At 47.5% G+C, this 18,296-nt stretch overlaps 1 protein-coding gene across 1 annotated transcript; it reads left to right on the forward strand.

The window, feature by feature from the left end:
- Positions 1 to 12,599: 12,599 nt before the first annotated feature.
- On the forward strand, positions 12,600 to 15,452 carry LEP (leptin). Its single transcript, XM_004382697.1, has 2 exons — positions 12,600 to 12,743; positions 15,093 to 15,452. Exons 1-2 carry the CDS (start codon positions 12,600 to 12,602, stop codon positions 15,450 to 15,452), a joined length of 504 nt encoding a protein of 167 aa, XP_004382754.1.
- The last annotated feature ends 2,844 nt before the right edge of the window (positions 15,453 to 18,296 follow it).

Here is an 18,296-nt window from a genome sequence, read left to right on the forward strand (position 1 = left end):
CTGCTCCATTTGTTAGCCCCCGGGATGGAATCATACTCAGTGTGTAAAAATGCTGGTGTGGCAGAGGCATCGTCTGACCTCCTCCTCTAACTTCATAAAGGGGGAGGAGAATCATCAGCATCAACAGCCCAAGGCTGATTCCTATGAGGCAGAGATCTGACATATCTCCTCTCACCAACCTTTTTGCCAATTCTGACACCAGCTGTCTCTACCATGGCACTCTACTTCTCTGCTCGGTTCGATAATTTGTTGTAATGGCCACACAGAACTCACAGACAATACTCAAGATTATGAGGTTTATTAGGGAAGTAGCAGGTTAGAATTCAGTATCAGAAATTACTCAGGATACAGTTCTTCGATCAGTACAGCCTCTTCTCAGACATGCCCACAGGCAGTCCTCTCTTTCCAGCCCTCAATCCCTCAGCCCAGCCTCTGCCCTGCTCAGGCAAGTGTTACACATCTCTTTAGCTTCACCACTAAGTGCCCAGGGACAGCCCATTCCACCAGTAAGCCTCAGCCTGAAGGCACTCAGCTCTCTCGCTCTGTGGGTCAGCATACCCACTGTAGCCACCTCACTCTGTGAGCTGGGAAGCCCACCATACTGTCTCATGCTGGTCTTCTGGTTCTGATGCTGCCTGTCCTCTGCTGTGCTTGCTGCCACTTCTCCCCATCTTGCACCATCTCCAGTGTTACAGCTCTCTGTCTCCTGGGTCTAGGAGGTTCTCAGTGCAGGGATCCTGGGTCCAAGGGAGGTGTTCCACTCCTGTCTCTTCTTTTTGGTGGTATTCAGGTCTCCCACTTCCACCTCTGGGATGGCTCATTTTAAGCCTAGCCAGGTGGCAAAACTGACCAGTCCTCTCGTTAGGGTTCCATACACCTTATTTACATGGTCCCACCCCCACAAGTGTGCCATGCACCTTATTTGTATTATTAGCAAGCTGTCTGATCCCCTTGGTGGGCCACAAGCACCTTATTTGCATAGTCCCACCCAATCTTTTGGTGGGAGTTACAAGACCATGGCTAGAAAGGCCATATAAAAGGGATCCATCACACTGCATGTTGTCAACACCAACATGTCACTGATACCTTGTAAGATGGAGTCCCTGTTTGTGTGCGTATGCCTATACTCTGAGGTGCTCCAGGTTGGAATGCCAAGGAAGAAGACAGAAGCTACAGAGCAGAGGTCTCCTAGAAGGCAGGAGACCCAGAGCACAGGAGCAGGAGCCACGCTTAGGAATGGATCCAAGGCAGGGAGCTCCTGGGGGTGACAGCCAAGACAGAGCAGAGCTCAGGAAGCTAAAGGGGATCAGGACCACGTGGGTGCTGGAGGACATAGAGGGCCTCAGGAAGAATTCCGAGGTCCCCAGTAAACCTGGACACTGATGCATCTCCTCTCTTTATTTAAAAAGCTTCTTAAGAATTCTTTTTGGGCAAACATGGATTTTAGGGTGGGAGTAGGCAAGGTGTCACAGAGGTTGACCTGGTTGGAGAATGGGGACCAGGGATGGAAAATATTTCATTTACTCACTCAACAAGTATTTGGTGAGCACCTGTTCTCTGCCAGGACCTTGGTGGATGGTGGAATGAATATCATACCCACCTCTCCCGCACCTGCCCTCCAGTTGCCATCGAGTCAACTCCAACTCATGGTGACCCCATAAGTGTCAGAGTAGAACTGTGTTCCACAGGATTTTCAAGGGCTGATTTTTCTGAAGTAGATTGCCAGACCTTTCTCCCAAGGCACCTCTGAGTGGACTCAACCCACCAACCTTTCAATTAGCAGCCAAGCATGTTAACCATTTGCACCAGACAGGGACTCCAAACCAGTTGCAGTTGAGTTGTCTCGAATTCATGGCAACCCCATGTGTGTCAGGGTAGAACTGCGCTCCACAGCGTTTCCAAGGGCTGATTTTTTTGGAAGTAGATCACCAGACTTTTCTTCTAAGGCACTTCTGGGTGAACTTTTGGTTAGCAGCCAAGCTTGTTAACTGTTTGCACCACCAGGGACTCCCCTGCACCAGGCAGACATCGCTAGTTGATCATGGCACCCTGTCCCTCTGAGTCTGGATGGAGCTTCAGATTCCCCTCCACACAGCACTCCAGGGAACCACTGCCAGTTGGCCAGCATTAATGCAAGAGTTGAAACTTATTCATTATCCCTGATGGGTCAGATCTAGGGGTAGTTTCTGATGGACAGGAAGAATACAATCCTCATGCCCACCCCCTAGCTACCAGTTAGGAATATTAACATGATTTCTCAAATGAGTCTCTTGGTTGAAAGTAAGAGAAACCACTCATGCTAGCCCAGTGTTTTCAAAAATGTATATTGAGGCTAACAAAAAAAAAAAAAAAAAAAGAATCAAGACTCTCAGAGTGCATCACCCATAGTAAGAGTGAATTTGTTAACTGACACTTGTTTCATTTAAGATCCCTGGCTGGAACAAACGGTTTGCACTTTACTACTACGCTAAAGCTTGGAGGTTTGAACCCACCCAGCAGCACCAAGAAAACCTTGTAGAGCTCAGTTCCACTAGGTAACATGTGGGGTTGCCATAAATTGGAATTGATTAGACAACAATGGGTTTTGTTTCACTTACGTATGTATATCTGTATGTCTGTTGGGTGAAAAAGGTATCCAGAAAGTCAAAAGCTACCCAAATGAGGCTAAGTGGAAAAGAGTATGTCATATTGGAGACCGAGGTCAGGGAGCTGAGCCTCATGAGGGCCCGAAGCCCAAAAGGTCAGGAACCAAAGAGAAGGTCCGGAACCAGGCAGTGGCCATCCCCAGCTCTCGGGGCTGAATGGACTAGGTCACTCTTGGCTTCCTCATGTACGTAAGGCCAAACGTGACTGCCCTAGAGCTTCTGAGCCCTCAGTAGAGATGAACTGGCCCACTGAACTCTGAAGTCCTGGGAAAGAACCTGTTTCACTCAATCCTGGGCTGGAGGAGGAAGGACAAGGAGAGGGAGGAAAGAAGAGCATTCTGAGACTCTTGCTTACCTCCACCCCACCTCTGGTCAGGCAGCTTTGGCTAATCGGGCTGGGGTGTACACATGAACACGGTCACCAGGGCCATGTATGTGTGTGTGTGTGCAAATGTACACACATGCACGTCAGGTTCCCATAGAGTCAGGCAGATCCCCCAGCAGGTACCACTTACCCACGAAATCAAGCCTGGGACAGTCTAGTATCAGCTCTTCAGCCTCATGCGCTCTACCTTTCTACCAAGATGAATTCTTTCAAGCCCACCATGGTTTTCCCAACTCCACATTGTCCCCTCCACCTGGAATGCCCTGCTTCCCTCCTCCCTGGAGACCTCCTGTCCATCAGGTCTCAGCTCAAAGATGGCCGCCTTTGAGAAGCTCTCCTACCCTCCCCAGAGTTGCCCCTTTCTCTATCTCCCCTGGTCCTAGGCTCCCTCCTCATAACCTTTACCCAGTTGTGTTTAAATGCTTTGTTTAAGCCTTTGTCTATTCCACTGGAGCTGAGCAACTTGAAGGACCAGTACCTAACAGTCTTTGTTTTTATTTCCTCCTTTGTCCTTTCCCCATCCCCATATCCCTTTCATCTTGGAGCTAAGAAGGAAGGAAAGAAGGAAGGAAGTGTGAGAGGGTAGAATGGGAGGGTTGCCCACAGGAAGAATTTCTATGGGGAGAGGGCTTAGACCATCCAAAACTTTTTCCTCATAATTAATGGCAAATAACTACGTTACCTGAATTTAATTCACATTAGCATGCAAAAGGCTACCAGAGATAGGGGTATAGAAAATCTGACGCATAGAGAAGAAGAAGGAGAGTGTGGTGGGTCCCTTGCGAACCTCAGTACTTTCCACCATGAGAAGATTGTCAGAGGAGTTTGGACAGCTCAAGATGAGCAGCCCCCACCAGCAAACACCTCTGTGACCCAGGGGGCCCTCCTCCTCCACCATCACCAGAAGGCTGTGGGTGGGCCTGGCTTGGATTCAGCAGACCCTCTAACCTGGATCTAGAGAAGCATCCAGACAGCTCTGTCGCTGCCCCAACCTTGACAAAGATGCCTCACTTCATCTGCCTCAGCATCTGGTGTGGGAGAAAGCAGCATCAAAGCAGGTGGGAAGGTGAGGGAGCTCACATCTGAGGGCTGCCAGCTTCTTGGGGAAGCAGGAGGCCAGCTGGTCTGTAGAGAGTGAGTGAGGAGGCAGCAGTGGAGCGGGCCTGTAGGCAATGGGGAGGAGTGGGAAGGCAGCTAAGCCCGAGCAAAGGTATGGCCCGCACCCAAGGCCCAGGTGAAGTCAGAGAGTGTGAAATTGTAGCAGATGCCGCCATTGTAGAAGCCTCTCCTGCAGGCTGTGAGCCCCTTTTCTGTGATTACATTTCATTATCCTGTGCTGCCCTAGGGGCTCCATTTTCTGGATTTTCTCTTTTCTTCTCTGGTTCATCTGTGGTGGGGAATGATGGCAGAGATGGTGGGGATGGCAGGGATCTTCATTAGAGGAGAAGGGAGACACCTGAGGCAGAAGCCAGTGTGCGAAGTGGCCCTAAGGGAGAGCAGAGAAGAGTGGGGCGGTGGGGTGTAGGGTGGACGCCAGCGTCCTGAGTCCCTCCCCCTGCCACACGCATTGCCCACCCACTCCTCAGCCTCCCCTGACCAGCACCCCCTCGCCCCCTCCAGGCTCTGCTTGAACAAAGACAGAAAAAATAAGAAACAGGATGTTGAACCAACATTTCAGCTGTTTATCTTTTAACTCTTAGAAAATGACAACTCCTAAAGGTTTAAAACCTTTTTGGAAACTTCCGGAAGAAAAGGCTATGCGGCCCAGGCTGACCCCTGACAGCATCCTTTTCTGCTCCTCCCCCTCTGCCCTCCCCACGCTGTCCTGCTGGCGTCTCCCACCAGGGCGCCCCGGGTCAGCTCTACAGCCCTTTCTTTCTGCACTCAGACTCCAGATTCAACTGTCCACCTGAAGGTCCCTCCAGTGTAGCCAGTCAGCATGTCCAAAGCCTTCTCATTCCCGAACCTCTCCTGTCTCTCCCAATTTCTGTCTCCAGCCTTCTTGTCAGCCAGGCTGAAAACATCAGCTTGGGAGGCGTCTGTGCTTCTTGCTTCCACAGGGAAGATCTCGCATCTTATCTGACAGTCACGGCCCTCAACAATCCCAACCCAACCATTCCCCAGCCTCAGCACCCGGCACACCTCTCATGCTAACCGTGAGCTGCCTGGCCCTGAACCCAACTGTGTTCTTCTGCCTCTGCACCGTCTGCCAGGGCTGCCCCAACCCCTACCCACTCTCAGGGCCCTTATCAACTGCTGCCTCTTCCACGAAGTCTCCCTGGTTCCTTAACTGGAAATCATGATGATAACAGCTAACATTTATTGGGGTTGGCTATGGACCAAGCACCAAACCCAAAAACCCATGGCCATTGAGTCGATTCTGACTCATAGTGACCCTATAGGACAGAGTAGAACTGCCCCATAGGGTTTCCAAGGCTGTAATCTTTACGAGAGCAGAAGGCCACATCTTTCTCCCACATCTTTCAGCTGGTGGGTTGAACCACCAACCTTTTGATTAGCAGCCAAGCACTTAACCACTGCACAGCACATCTCCTAGGACCAGACATAGAGGTAGCATTTTCCATGCATTATCTCATTTCATCCACAGAACAGCCACATGTGGGAACTATGGAGCCCTGGTGGTGCGGTGGTTAAGAGCTAAGGCAGCTAATCAAAAAGTTAGCAGTTCAAATCCACCAGGCGCTCCTTGGAAACCCTATGGGGCAGTTCTACTCTGTCCTGTAGGGTTGCTATGAATTGGAATCGACTCAATGGCAATGGATTTGGTTTTGGTGGGAATTAAGATTCATATCATCCCCATTTTACAGCTAAGAAAACTAAGTCTCAAAGAATTTGGCTAACTTTCCCAGGGTCCTATACTCCAACTCAAACATAAAACAAGTTGCCATCAAGTTGATTTTGACTCATGGCGACCCCATGTATGTCAGAGTAGAACTGTACTCCACAGGGTTTTCAATGGCTGTGATCTTTTGGAAGTAGATCACCAGGTCTTTCTTCCAAGGTGCCTCTGGGTGGACTTGAACCTCCAACCTTTCTGTTAGCAGCTAATGTGCTGTTTACACCACCCAGGGACTCCAAACTCAGACATAGCTCTGCTTAACTCTAGTATTTGTCATTTTAGTACTGATTCCCTCCCCTGGGTTACGCAAGGCATCTCATCTGTTTAAATGTTTTCCTTGCATTGTAGTTAATTATGTAAACATCTGATTCTCAAACAAGTTCCTTGAGAGCATAGTTTTATTCTATACTTTTATTTAATGCAAATACTCAAACAAAATATTTATTCTATTTTATAAATAGTATATGTAAGTCATTGGCAAAATCAAAGTCGGCCCTCAATATCTGTGGGTTCTGCATCCTCAGATTCAACCAACCGAGGATCGAAAATATTCAGGGAAAAAAAAAAAAAGGGACGTTCCAAAGAGCAAAACTTGAATTTGCTGCATGCCTAGCACCACAATGAATCCATGCGAATGAAGTGGTGTGTTGTTGTTGTTGTTAGGTGCCGTCAAGTCGGTTCTGACTCATAGCGAGCCTATGCACCACAGAACAAAACACTGCCCCGTCCTGCGCCGCGCTCACAATCATTTTTATGCTTGAGCCCACTGTTGCAGCCACTGTGTCAATCCATCTCGTTGAGGGTCTTCCTCTTTTTCGCTGACCCTGTACTTTACCAAGCATGATGTCCTTCTCCAGGGTCTGATCCCTCCTGACAACATGTCCAAAGTATGTAAGACGTAATCTTGCCATCCTTCCTTCTAAAGAGCATTCTGGTTGTACTTCTTCCAAGACAGAAGTGATGTGTAGGCATAGCCATTTCACAGATCCTCAGTCTCTGTCCAGCACTTGTTGTTTGGGCATTGTTCAACCTGAGTCTTGTCATTATTCCCTAAATAATACAGTATAACAACTATTTACATAGCATTTACATTGTATCAGGTCTTATAAGTAATCTAGAGAGATTTAGTATATGGGAGGATTGCGTAGGTTATATGCAGATACTACACCGTTTCATACAAGGGACTTGAGCATCCGGGGGTTTTCATATGGGGGGAGGAACCAATTCCCCACGTATACCAAGGGTTGACTGTACTGATTTGATATACTTGATATGCTATCAAGCTTCCTGAGAAAATCTCCAGCCACCTGTCCCATTCCTCTCCACTCCTGAGTCCCACTTTCCTATTTCCATGTCTTATTGCATCTCTATACCTGGCCTGGAAACTCTGGTGGCATAGTGGTTAAGAGTTATGGCTGTTAACCAAAAGGCAGTTCAAATCCACCAGGCACTCCTTGGAAACCCTGTGGGGCAGTTCTACTCTGTCCTATAGGGCCGCTATGAGTTGGAATCAACTCGACGGCAACAGGTTTGTTTGTTTTTTTAAACCTGGCCCACAATGGGTGGTAATTACATTCAGCTGTCAAATATCAAATATATATTGAGTATTACTATGATGTGTCAAGCACAATGCTAGGTGAAATTGTATGTTATCTTGAATTATCCCTTCCTTCCCGGGCCCTAAACCCTGCTCTTCCCAACCATCCCCCTCCCCTTCCGGGACATAGCCAGGCCCCACCCAGGTACTACAACTTAGGTGAAAGGTTGGAGACATAGTTTGTGGTAAGATGGTCTCCTTGGAGAACCAAAAAGACTTGACATCCACCCTGTTCTGATGCTCATGTGGTGTGGTAAATTAGTCAGCATTATATTTGGCTGCATTTAGCACAGACCCAAAATAACAGTGGTCCCAAGATAGGTAATTTACGGCTGGGATGGCATCTTTGACCCAAGAAGTCCTCAGGGCCCTCGGCTCCTTCAGCTCCCTACTCCACCATTCAGAGTGAGGCCCTTGTCCTCTTGCTCCAAGATGGTGCTGGAACTCTGGCTACCACATGCTACCAGGTATCAGGATGGAGGAAGGGGTGAAAACGAGTAGCAAAGGCTCACAGCAGCATCCTGAGAGCTGCCGTGTGACACTTCTGCTTATATTTCATTGGCCAAAATTAAGTTGCACGGCCATACCTAGTTGGGAGAAGCTGGGAAATGTAGCATTTATTCTGGATGGCCACGTCTCTACCTAAAACTCCAGAGTTCTAGAACTGAGAAAGAAGGGAAGAATAGATATTGGGGACAACTAGCAGCCTCTACAATAAGGGCTATATGTGTGTGTGTGCGTGTGTGCATGTGTCGTGTGTGAATGTGTGTATGAGCATGCGTGTTAGGTGTTGTTTGTGTTGGTGGGCGGGTTCTCCCCATCAGTTTACTCTCAGAATGGACCTGTTACAAATTCCCTCTGCCCACTCTGGTGGTCTCCCATAAAGCGAAAAAAAAAAAAAAAAAAAAACGAAAACAAAACCTGATGCCGTCAAGTGGATTCTGACTCATAGCGACCCTATAGAACTGCCCCACAGGGTTTGCAAGGAGCACCTGGTGGATTCGAACTGCCGATCTTTTGGTTAGCAGCCAAGTTCTTAACCACTGTGCCACCAGGATACCACCAGGGCACCCCATGGTTGGTTCTCCATGGGTCCCCCTAAACCTACCCTCCCCTCACCCCTTATGAAGACTGACTTGGCAGCAGCTTCTCAATTCCATGTTTCAATGAGCTGCAATTTATTGTAAGCATCCACTGACGCATATTATCAGAGGTAATAGAGGGACCTATAAAACTGCTTTCCCATTCAGGTATTAGAGGGTGGCCGTTACGTGAGAGTGACTACGACCAGAGCTAATCTGGGAATAAATTCTCGTGAGAAGGAAAGGAGAGTGTCACCAACACATGAATCCTAGAAGAGGTTACCGCTCAATCTTGTGCCACAGCGTAAAGACCCAGAAATACCAGGCACCCTGCTGAGATGGCCCACGCTTGATTCGGGGGTGGCTACAGGTAGTGTTGCCTGAGCTTTCCAAGCCCTGCCCAGTAATTACAATAAAGAGAGTTGACGTTTACTGCTCATTTCTCCTCCTTGTGTGCACACATGCATGCACACAGGTACACACACACACATACACACACAGTAGGCAGGGGCTTTACTGGCTTCATCTTATTTACCCTTTTGAGCCAGGGGCCCCATTTTACAGCTAGGAACTGATGTTTTAGGGAAGTTCAGTAAGTTGCCCAGAGACACACAGCTAGTAAGAGCAGAGGTCAGCTGCTGAAGCCTCAGGGCCTAACCACTATGCTCACCCCCCTCTGTTAAAGTTTCATGGAACTGTAATAGAGATCACACTATATAACTTCATTCTGCAAACATTTGGTGTGTTACTTAGGTGTATGTGTGTATGATGTGCTACTGAGTTTCTTTGGACTCATAGCGACCCTATGTACAACAAAACGAAACACTGCCCAGTCCTGCGCCATCCTCACAATCACTTTTATGCTTGAGCCCATTGTTGCAGCCACTATGTCAATCCATCTTGCTAAGGGTCTTCCTCTTTTTCGCTGGCCCTCTGCTTTACCAAGCATGATGTCCTTCTCCAGGGACTGGTCCCTCCTGATAACACGTCCAAAGTACATGAGACAAACTCTCCCCATCCTTGCTTCTAATGAGCATTCTGGCTGTACTTCTTCCAAGATAGATTTATTCGTTCTTCTCGCAGTCTGTGGTATATTCAATATTTTTTGATAACACCATAATTCTAATGCATCAATTCTTCTTCGGTCTTCCTTATTCATTACCCAGCTTTCACATACATATGAGGTGATTGAAAACACCATGGCTTAGGTCAGGCACACCTTAGTCCTCAAAGTGACATTATTACTTGGAGCCCTGGTGGCACAGTGGTTAAGAGATTAGCTGCTAATAGCCAGAAGGTCAGCAGTTCAAATCCACCAGCCACTCCTTGGAAACCCTATGGGGCAGTTCTACTCAGTCCTATGGTGTCAGTAATAAGTAGTTAATATAAAAAGGTTTGGAGTCTCCGGGTGGTACAAATGGTTAATGCACTCAGCTTCTAACTAGAAGACTGGAGATTTTAATCCACTCAAAGGTGCTTCAGAAGAAAGACCTGGTGATCTACTTCTGAAAAGTCAGCCATCAAAAACCCTGTGGAGCACGGTTCTAGTCTCACATACAAGGGGTCACCATGAATTGGAATCAACTGCAACTTGTTAGTTGGCTTACAGGGAGTTTTAATTTTTTAAGAGAGAAAACAAACACAAAAACATTTTAAGTACCCCCCCAGATTACTTAGTGTCATGGATTAAATTGTGTCCCCCCAAAATATGTGTCAACTTGGCTAAGCCATGATTCCCAGTAATGTGTGGTTGTCCATCATTTCGTGATCTGATGTGATTATCCTATGAGTTGTAAATCCTAACCTCTATGATATTAATGAGGCAGGATTAGAGGCAGTTATGCTAATGAGGAAGGACTTTATAGGATTAGATTGTATTTTGAATCAATCTCTTTTGGGATATAAAAGAAAGAAGCAAGCAAGGAGGAGAGGGACCTCATACCACCAAGAAAGAAGCACCAGGAGCAGAGTATGTCCTTTGGACTCGGGGTCCCTGCACTAAGAAGCTTCTAGACCAGGGAAGATTGATGAAAAGGACCTTACCCCAGAGCCAACAGAGACAGAAGGCCTTTCCCAGGAGCTAATGCCCTGAATTCGGACTTCTAGCCTCCTAGACTGTGAGAGAATAAATTTGTTTTGTTAAAGCCATCCACTTGTGGTATTTCTGTTATAGCAGCGCTAGATAACTAAGACACTTAGTATTTTTCATATTTGAAGTTTAGATGGGGACACCATTCCACAGCTGCATCCTAGAGCAGGGTATTTGTTCCCAGCGCCATGTTCCCAGGAGCTGCCCTTGACTGGGAATCTAGGCTCTCTTGAAAGGCTGGAGAAACTGGTGGGATGGGGCAGAGTGGAAGACCCCAGCCTTCCTAGGTCTGGCAGCCCTGGGTGTGACTTACCTGCCTGACTCTGGGTAAGTTAATTCATCTTCCTGAGCCTCGTTTTTTCCTCGTCTATAAAATTCAGACCGTAAACACATACATTTGATCAAGGATTATGAATAATATATATGTACAGACGGCTTTATTTTTTTTAAGATATTGCCAGAAAATGAATTATACTAATAATTCCACTTATGGACAGAAAATATGTTACCTGTTTCTATCAAGACTCAAATAAAGATGAACACAAAAAGCAGAGATTAATTTTTCCATCCCAAGAGGCTTCATCCTAATATTTACTTACATTTTATTATTATTTCAGACTCATGCCCACATACTTAACATGGATCATTGGCTATAGACTCTCATACATTTAACTTTATTACCACTTGCCTCACGTATCTCATTAAAACTTTGCTGTTTAATCAAGAATCTGCATACTGTTAATTTTAGAGTTCCTGGTTCCATGGCTTTGAAAGTTTCATACGTTCTAGGTGAGCATGTTATGCTCTTTCTGCCTCCACGCCTTTACATAAACTCTTTCTTTGCTGCCTACGGCCACTCACTTTCTGCTCTTATTAACTCCTACTCGGTCTTTAATACCCAACTCAGGTGACACCTCTTCCAAAGAGCCCCCTTTGTACTCTCATGTTATCTTGTATTTGTAATTGTAGCAAAGCTCTCTCTTCCTGTATTGGAATTGCTCATTTACTTGTTTGTCTCTCCTATTAAACTGTAGGCCACTTGTAATGTTGTTCATTATTATAGTCTTGGTACCTACCACTGTATTGCAGCCCTGGTGACGCAGTGGTTAAGAGCTACAGCCGCTAATCAAAAGGTTGGCAGTTCAAATCCACCAGCCATTCCTTGGAAACCCTATGGGGCAGTTCTACTCTGTCCTATAGGATCGCTATGAGTCGGAATCAACTCAATGGCAACGGGTTTAGTTTTTTTTTTTTTGGTTTACCAGTGTATTTGACATATCATTGGACCCTCCATAAAGGCTGGTTGAATTCAGGTTTGCTCCCAGTGGGACAGAAAAGGAGTAATAAAGCAAGTGATAAATGCTATCATGGGGCTATTGGCAGCTACTGTGAGAAAGGAACAGAGAGGCCAAGTAACATAATCTCAAATAATAGGGTACATTTCATGACACCTTTTAAAGCTCTTTCACATGCATTATCTAATATGATCCTCATAAAATCCAGAAGATGGGTATATTACAGGGGATGAGGTTATGTGACACGCTTAAAACCATGCAGCTAGAAAATGACTGGATTCAGACCAGACCTTAAAAGCCTCTTCTCTCTTCCTTGAACCATGCAATCAAGTCCACATCATCACCACAACTTCCACCTGATCATGCCCTGGCTTACTGCGCTGTAGTTCACAGGATACCACCTGTGGTTTTATTGATCAGGCCTTGCCTCTTCCCCAAGAGAAAGCATTTCATTGACATATTTCTAGATAATGAATTGTCTTTGGCTTTGAGGAGAAGGTAACCAAGACAGAATGCGAATCTTGTGTTATCCACATCTGGTCACGTGGTTGCTGAGAGAGCACATGGGTGTGTTCTGAGATGCCAGCCCCTTGCAACGTCTGCTTCCTTCTATTTTCAGGCTTAAGAAGCACATCCTGGGGAGAAAATGCGGTGTGGAACCCTGTGCCACCTCCTGTGGCTTTGGCACTCTCTGTCCTACATTCAAGCTGTGCCCATCCAAAAAGTCCAAGATGACACCAAAACCCTTATCAAGATCATTGTCACCAGGATCAGTGACATTCCACACATGGTAGGGACAGTCTGGCGGAGGCGGGGCGGGGGCTCCCAGGGCCAATGACCTTGAATAACCCCAGCCCAGCACTGGCTCCCAGTGGGGCTGGAACCAGATGGTTCAAGAAACATCTATTGAGCACCTCCTAAATGCCAGGCACCTACTGGAAGCACAGGGCTCTGCTCTTTCTGGTTGTCCTCTGTCCTGTTTGCCTGCTGGGATTTAGGTGTGTGTGGTCCTCATTTTAAACCACTCTGAAAGCATTTAACTTTGCCACATGTTTCCATTAAAAATCACATGACTCTCTGACATCATGGGGCCACAGGTGCTTGTTTGCACTCAGAGGTTAGCAGAGGCAGGTGCAGTGACATGTAAGGTCTGTGCTGGCCTTGATGCCTCACTGCTTTATCAAAAGCCTCCTCTCGCCTCTGTCTCTTGCCTCTTCACTCCCCTTCTCTCTGACTTCATTTCGTTGAATTCTAGTGCTCAGACCAGACAGAGCCGTAAAGGTCCTCTGTCCCATGAGTGATGACCAGACCTCCAGCAGCATCCTCCCTGGACCTCACCATGTGGCCCCAATTCTGTCTCTAGAGTACATTTATCATTGGTCGTTTTTCCTATAAATCTTCCTGCATTACTACTAGCCCTGCCTTTCAAGGCAACACAAAAGGAGTCTACCTCTCTCACCTGCAACCCTCTACCTATTTACAAACAGCTGTTGAGCCCCCTCCCCGCAACGGTGTTTTCTCTGGGGTCAACAGGCCTAGACCTTCAGCCGTTTCCCAGATGAGGTCTATATTGTGGAATTAGGAAGACTAAGTGTGAGAGGAGCCCTGGTGGTGTGGTGGTTAAGTGCTCGGCTGTTAACCAAAAGGTTGGCAGTTTGAAACCACCAGTGGATGGTGGGAGGCAGGAAAAAGATGTGGCTGCCTGTTTCCGAAGATTTACAGCCTTGGAAGCCCTATGGGGCAGTTCTACCCTGTCCTACAGTGTCGCTATGAGTTGGAATCGACTCGATGGCAGTGGGTAAGCGTGAATCTTCATACTTCTGTTCTCTTCCTGTGGGATCTTGAACTAATTTCTTGATGTTTTTAAGCCTTGGTTTCATCCAGGGCTTCAAACCAGTTCAAACTGGTTCAGTCACGGCCAGTGAAGTGAAATCGGAACAGACCTTAGTTTTTAAAATTTGGGGGAAGTGCAACGATAAGCTGAACCAAAAAAATTGTGGGTTGAAGCCCTGGTATGGGAGACTCTGAAGAGGCATAGCGAGCCCTTTCAGGAGCCTGATGCAGGAGACTGGATTATGGCCAGGATTATGGAGAGCAACACACATTCAAGGGCACCGCTGTTTCAGACTCTGCCGGAAGAGATTTGGTTGCTGTGCAATGCACACACTGCCCTTGTTTTCTAAGAGGGAGATTAAGTTTCTAGGAGGGCTTCAACCCATAAGTTTTCCCGTTCCACTTATCGTTCCACTTTACACACATTTTAAAAATTCGGGTCCATTCAGGTTTCACTTCATCGGCCATGACTGAACTAGGCACAATCAGCTCAAAGCCCTAGTTTCATCATCTAGATAATGGAAATAAAATACAGTCTTCACAAGGTTGCTAGGAGATTTAAGTTAGATAAGCAAACCAACCAGTGGCCATTGAGTCCATTGTGACTCTTGGAGACCCCATGTGTATCAGAGCAGAACTGTGCTCTATAGGGTTTTCAATGGCTAATTTTTCAGAAGTAGGTCACCAGGCCATTCTTCTGAGGCAACTCTGGGTGGACTTGAACTTCTGATGTTTTGGTTAGCAGCCAAGAATGTTAACCATTTGCACCAGGGACTCCTAAGTTAGATAAAGCAGGTGAGAACACCCACCTCCCCTCCATGGAGCCAAGAACAGACTGCACCCTTAGTAAAGTTTACACTTGTGGGTTTTGGTGGCCCCAGGTTGGTCGTCTGCTTCTGTAAAGATTACAGCCAAGAAAATCCTATGGAGCTGTTCTACTCTGTAACACATGGGGTTGCCATGAGAGAATCAACTCGATGGCAATGCGTTTGGAGCTAAATAAGAAATAGGAAGACATGGGGGTTCTTAAGTGTAGGCCACTTGAAAAAGCAAAGGACTTGAGAAGTATGGCCTGTGAGTGGAGGGCAAGGTGGTTTGAGAAGGGCAGGAAGGCAGGAGTCCAGGAGGCTGGTCAGAGGCTCAGCAGTCACCTGGGATCAAGAAATCAGGGTCTGGGATAGCAAGGAAGGGGAAGGAGGCAACTGGGAGAATGATCCTTTACCTTGTGGGAAAGGCCCGAGGGCCCTGCAGGATTGATTTCTCCCCTCCTTGCTGAGCTCTCACCCTGCCTTTTCCTCCTGCACAGCAGTCTGTCTCCCCCAAACAGAGGGTGACTGGCTTGGACTTCATTCCTGGTCTCCAGCCTGTCTGGACCTTCCCCAAGGTGGACCAGACTTTGGCGATCTACCAGCAGATTCTCATGCGTCTGCCTTCCACAAATGTGATCCAAATAACCAATGACCTGGAGAACCTCCGAGACCTCCTCCGGATGCTGGCTGTGTCCAAGTGCTGCTTATACCGCAAAGCCAGTGGCCTGAAGAGCTTGGAGAGTCTGGGCAGTGTCCTGGAGGCCTCACTCCACTCCATGGAGGTGGTGGCCCTGAGCCGGCTGCGGGGGTTTCTGCAGGACATGCTGCAGCAGCTGGAACTCAGCCTCAGGTGCTGAAACCCTGCTGGCCTGTCCTTCCCCAAGGGCCAGCATCAAGGGGAGAAGCTCAGGCTCCCAGGTGTCTCCAGGAGCAGTGAGCATGTGTGGACATCGCTGATCTATGACTCTAGTCCATTCTCTCTTACTCCTCTAAGCCACCCTGCCAAAGGCATAAGACTCCAAGATATGTTGCTTGAAACCAAAGATATATATACATAATTCCATGCTCTCCGGGAAGGGAGGCCCATCCAGAGAACCATGAGCTCTATCTGTGCTTCTCACAAGTCTTCAGCCACCAGCAGGAGTCATTCTGTCCCCGTCCCCAGTCATCTGTCCTCTCACTGTTTGCTTCAGTGACTCGGGGGATTGCAGAGGGGGGCCCAGAGCCTCTGGGCAATTGGAGCAAGGTTGAGTTTGAGAATTCTGGGGAACACCCTCTGGATACCTTCCCAGCTGGAACTCCCAAGCAGCACAAGTTGGAAGCATTTATTTATTTATTATGCATTTTATTGTGGATGGGATAGAACGAAGACTGTGTGGGGTCAGCCAGGGCTCGGGATAATCTTCCAAGCAAGAGCCAGCCGAAGGTAGCACTCAAGTTAGTGTCTCATAACTTGCTTTGTTTCTATTGTGACTGATTTCAAGTGTTTGCAATGGCATTGCCTTAAGCGGATCTCCAAGGCCAGGTTATTTTAAAAAGAAGATGAACTTTGTCAAGTGTGATATGTAGCTGTGTGCATTGGGTGGGACGTGTGTTTTCTGAATAAGTTTGTGTGGTGAGTTCTTGGGATGAGGTGAGGTCAGTTTCTCATCGTCTGCAGCCACATAAGAGGGTGGTTTCCATGGAAATAACAAAGGAGGTGACTCTTCCAAGGGGATGTGGTGTTTTGCCAGGTGTCCCTGGAGGGGCAGGGCTGAAGCATAGTCTCTCTGTTGGGGCAGAGGTGAGCTCTGGCCTTCCCCAACTGCCAGCAAGAGTGAGTGGTCTTTCTTATCAGGGACTCAGGGTCCTACACTCAAGACAGTGGTCCCCAGAGCTGAGGTCCTCAATATAGCCCTCTGAACGGTCATGTTAGAGCCATATCGGGGTTAGACATGGCAGTGTCCCTGTTGGGGTTTGCATGCCACATTGTGGTTCTCATCTGATTGGCTCATCCCAAGCAAAGCCATGTTTCCCACCCATTCTGGAAAGATTTTGATCCAATGGGAAGGAGACATGCATAGCTGGACCTGGACCTGCACTGCTGGATGAGCCAGGACCCCAGGCCAGGCCTCCAGGATCGCCATCCCACAGCGGGGTTGGGTCCAGATGGATGGACATGAGTTTTTCCACCATTCACGTTGATGTTGCCATCACATGGGGTGGTGGACCTTTCCAAAGAATTTGAACCAAAGCAATAAACTTTGACTGAGCGCCTCCGGTGTGCTCAGCCCTAACTGGTGCTATGGGTGAGAGAAGCTCACAAAATAGCCCTGACAAGCCACTCCTGCCCTCAGGGACCTGCATTGCATGCGGTAAACCCGCCTCATGGGTGTGCAAATGCCGGCAACCAAAACAGTGGGAGCACAGTGCCATAATCAGCAGGTGGAAAAGGTATGAACTGAGGGAGGCAGTCCCCAGGGGCCCACAGATCAACCCCGCTTGCACGTCTTAGCATTTCTACTGTTCAGGGCACGTTCGCATCTATTACCGTGTAACCACATCCCTTTGAAGCCGGATAACTGAGAATTTAAACATAAGAAAACACCAAAGACTGAAACAGCCCACAAGTAGCAGAAGCAGAACTAGAACCCAGGTCCTCTGACCCCCAGAAATGCTCTCTAGTGACACAAACAAGGTTGGAGCAGGAAAGATGAGGAGTTTTGAGGCAGATTTTGAAAGAACTGAGGGTTGTGAATTGCCTGGAGGAAGAAGGCTATTTTATTGGAAATTCTGGTGTATTTAGATACAAACGTGAAGGTATGAAGAGTGACTTACAGATGTCAGAGAGATGAGAGGAAAGCAGGCATGCTGAAGGAGGCTTGAGGGACAAAGAAGTTGGATATTGAAAGAATGTCAAGTGGAAAGTTCTAGAACAGAGATTCATGTGACAGATGAGGTCAGGCCTCCTCTGGTAAACGTGACCTAGATCACTGTGGCCACCAAGTCAGTCTGAGGCATTTTAAGCCTTTTTCTCACAAAACCTGCCACCACAGATCATTCTCATGGTGTGAAACTTCCCAAAGGTAAATGATTGTCTCATTTTGTAACTTAAAAATACAAAAATATATATTTGTTTGTTTGTTAAAAAAAATCCAAATAAATTAACTTTCTTTCCTGGCCTTTGTTTTCTGTCACCGTTGTGGAGGGGCTTCAGAAGAGCTGTTCGTGTGTAACAGGGCATGGCTTGGCTACCCTCCATCCACCACCGGGGTCAGCTCCGCCCTGGGCTTGGCCACAGCCAGCCGCCAGTTATTCAGGTGAAAGGATTACCCCCAAAGCACAGAGCTGGCGACGTGAGCACATTCTGCACCAGAGTCCATGGAGTTCTGCAAATCGACCTTGAGAGGCACCCAATTGTTTTAAAACAGAAAACAAGCAAACAATCAAACAAAGCCCATGCAGCCCATTAAGAGACCCAGCCAGGTGCTTAGAGTCAAAAATACAGAGCTTCTCTTGTTGTAGGCACAGAGCACAGAAAATCGTCTCATGGTGCAGTTAGGACATGATCCTTTCAACCCAACTCCTGGGGCCAGTGGAGTGTGGGTGGGGGCAGGGGGGACTGGGGTGGCTGGCAAAGCCACAACACTACAAAAGCAATCGTTTCCATGGGTGGTTTCAAGAACTGACCCCCACTTTACATAAACTACATCCCAACTATA

The sequence above is a fragment of the Trichechus manatus genome, unplaced genomic scaffold, assembly GCF_000243295.1.
Source record: "Trichechus manatus latirostris isolate Lorelei unplaced genomic scaffold, TriManLat1.0 scaffold00097, whole genome shotgun sequence".
NCBI classification, from domain to species: Eukaryota; Metazoa; Chordata; class Mammalia; order Sirenia; family Trichechidae; genus Trichechus; species Trichechus manatus.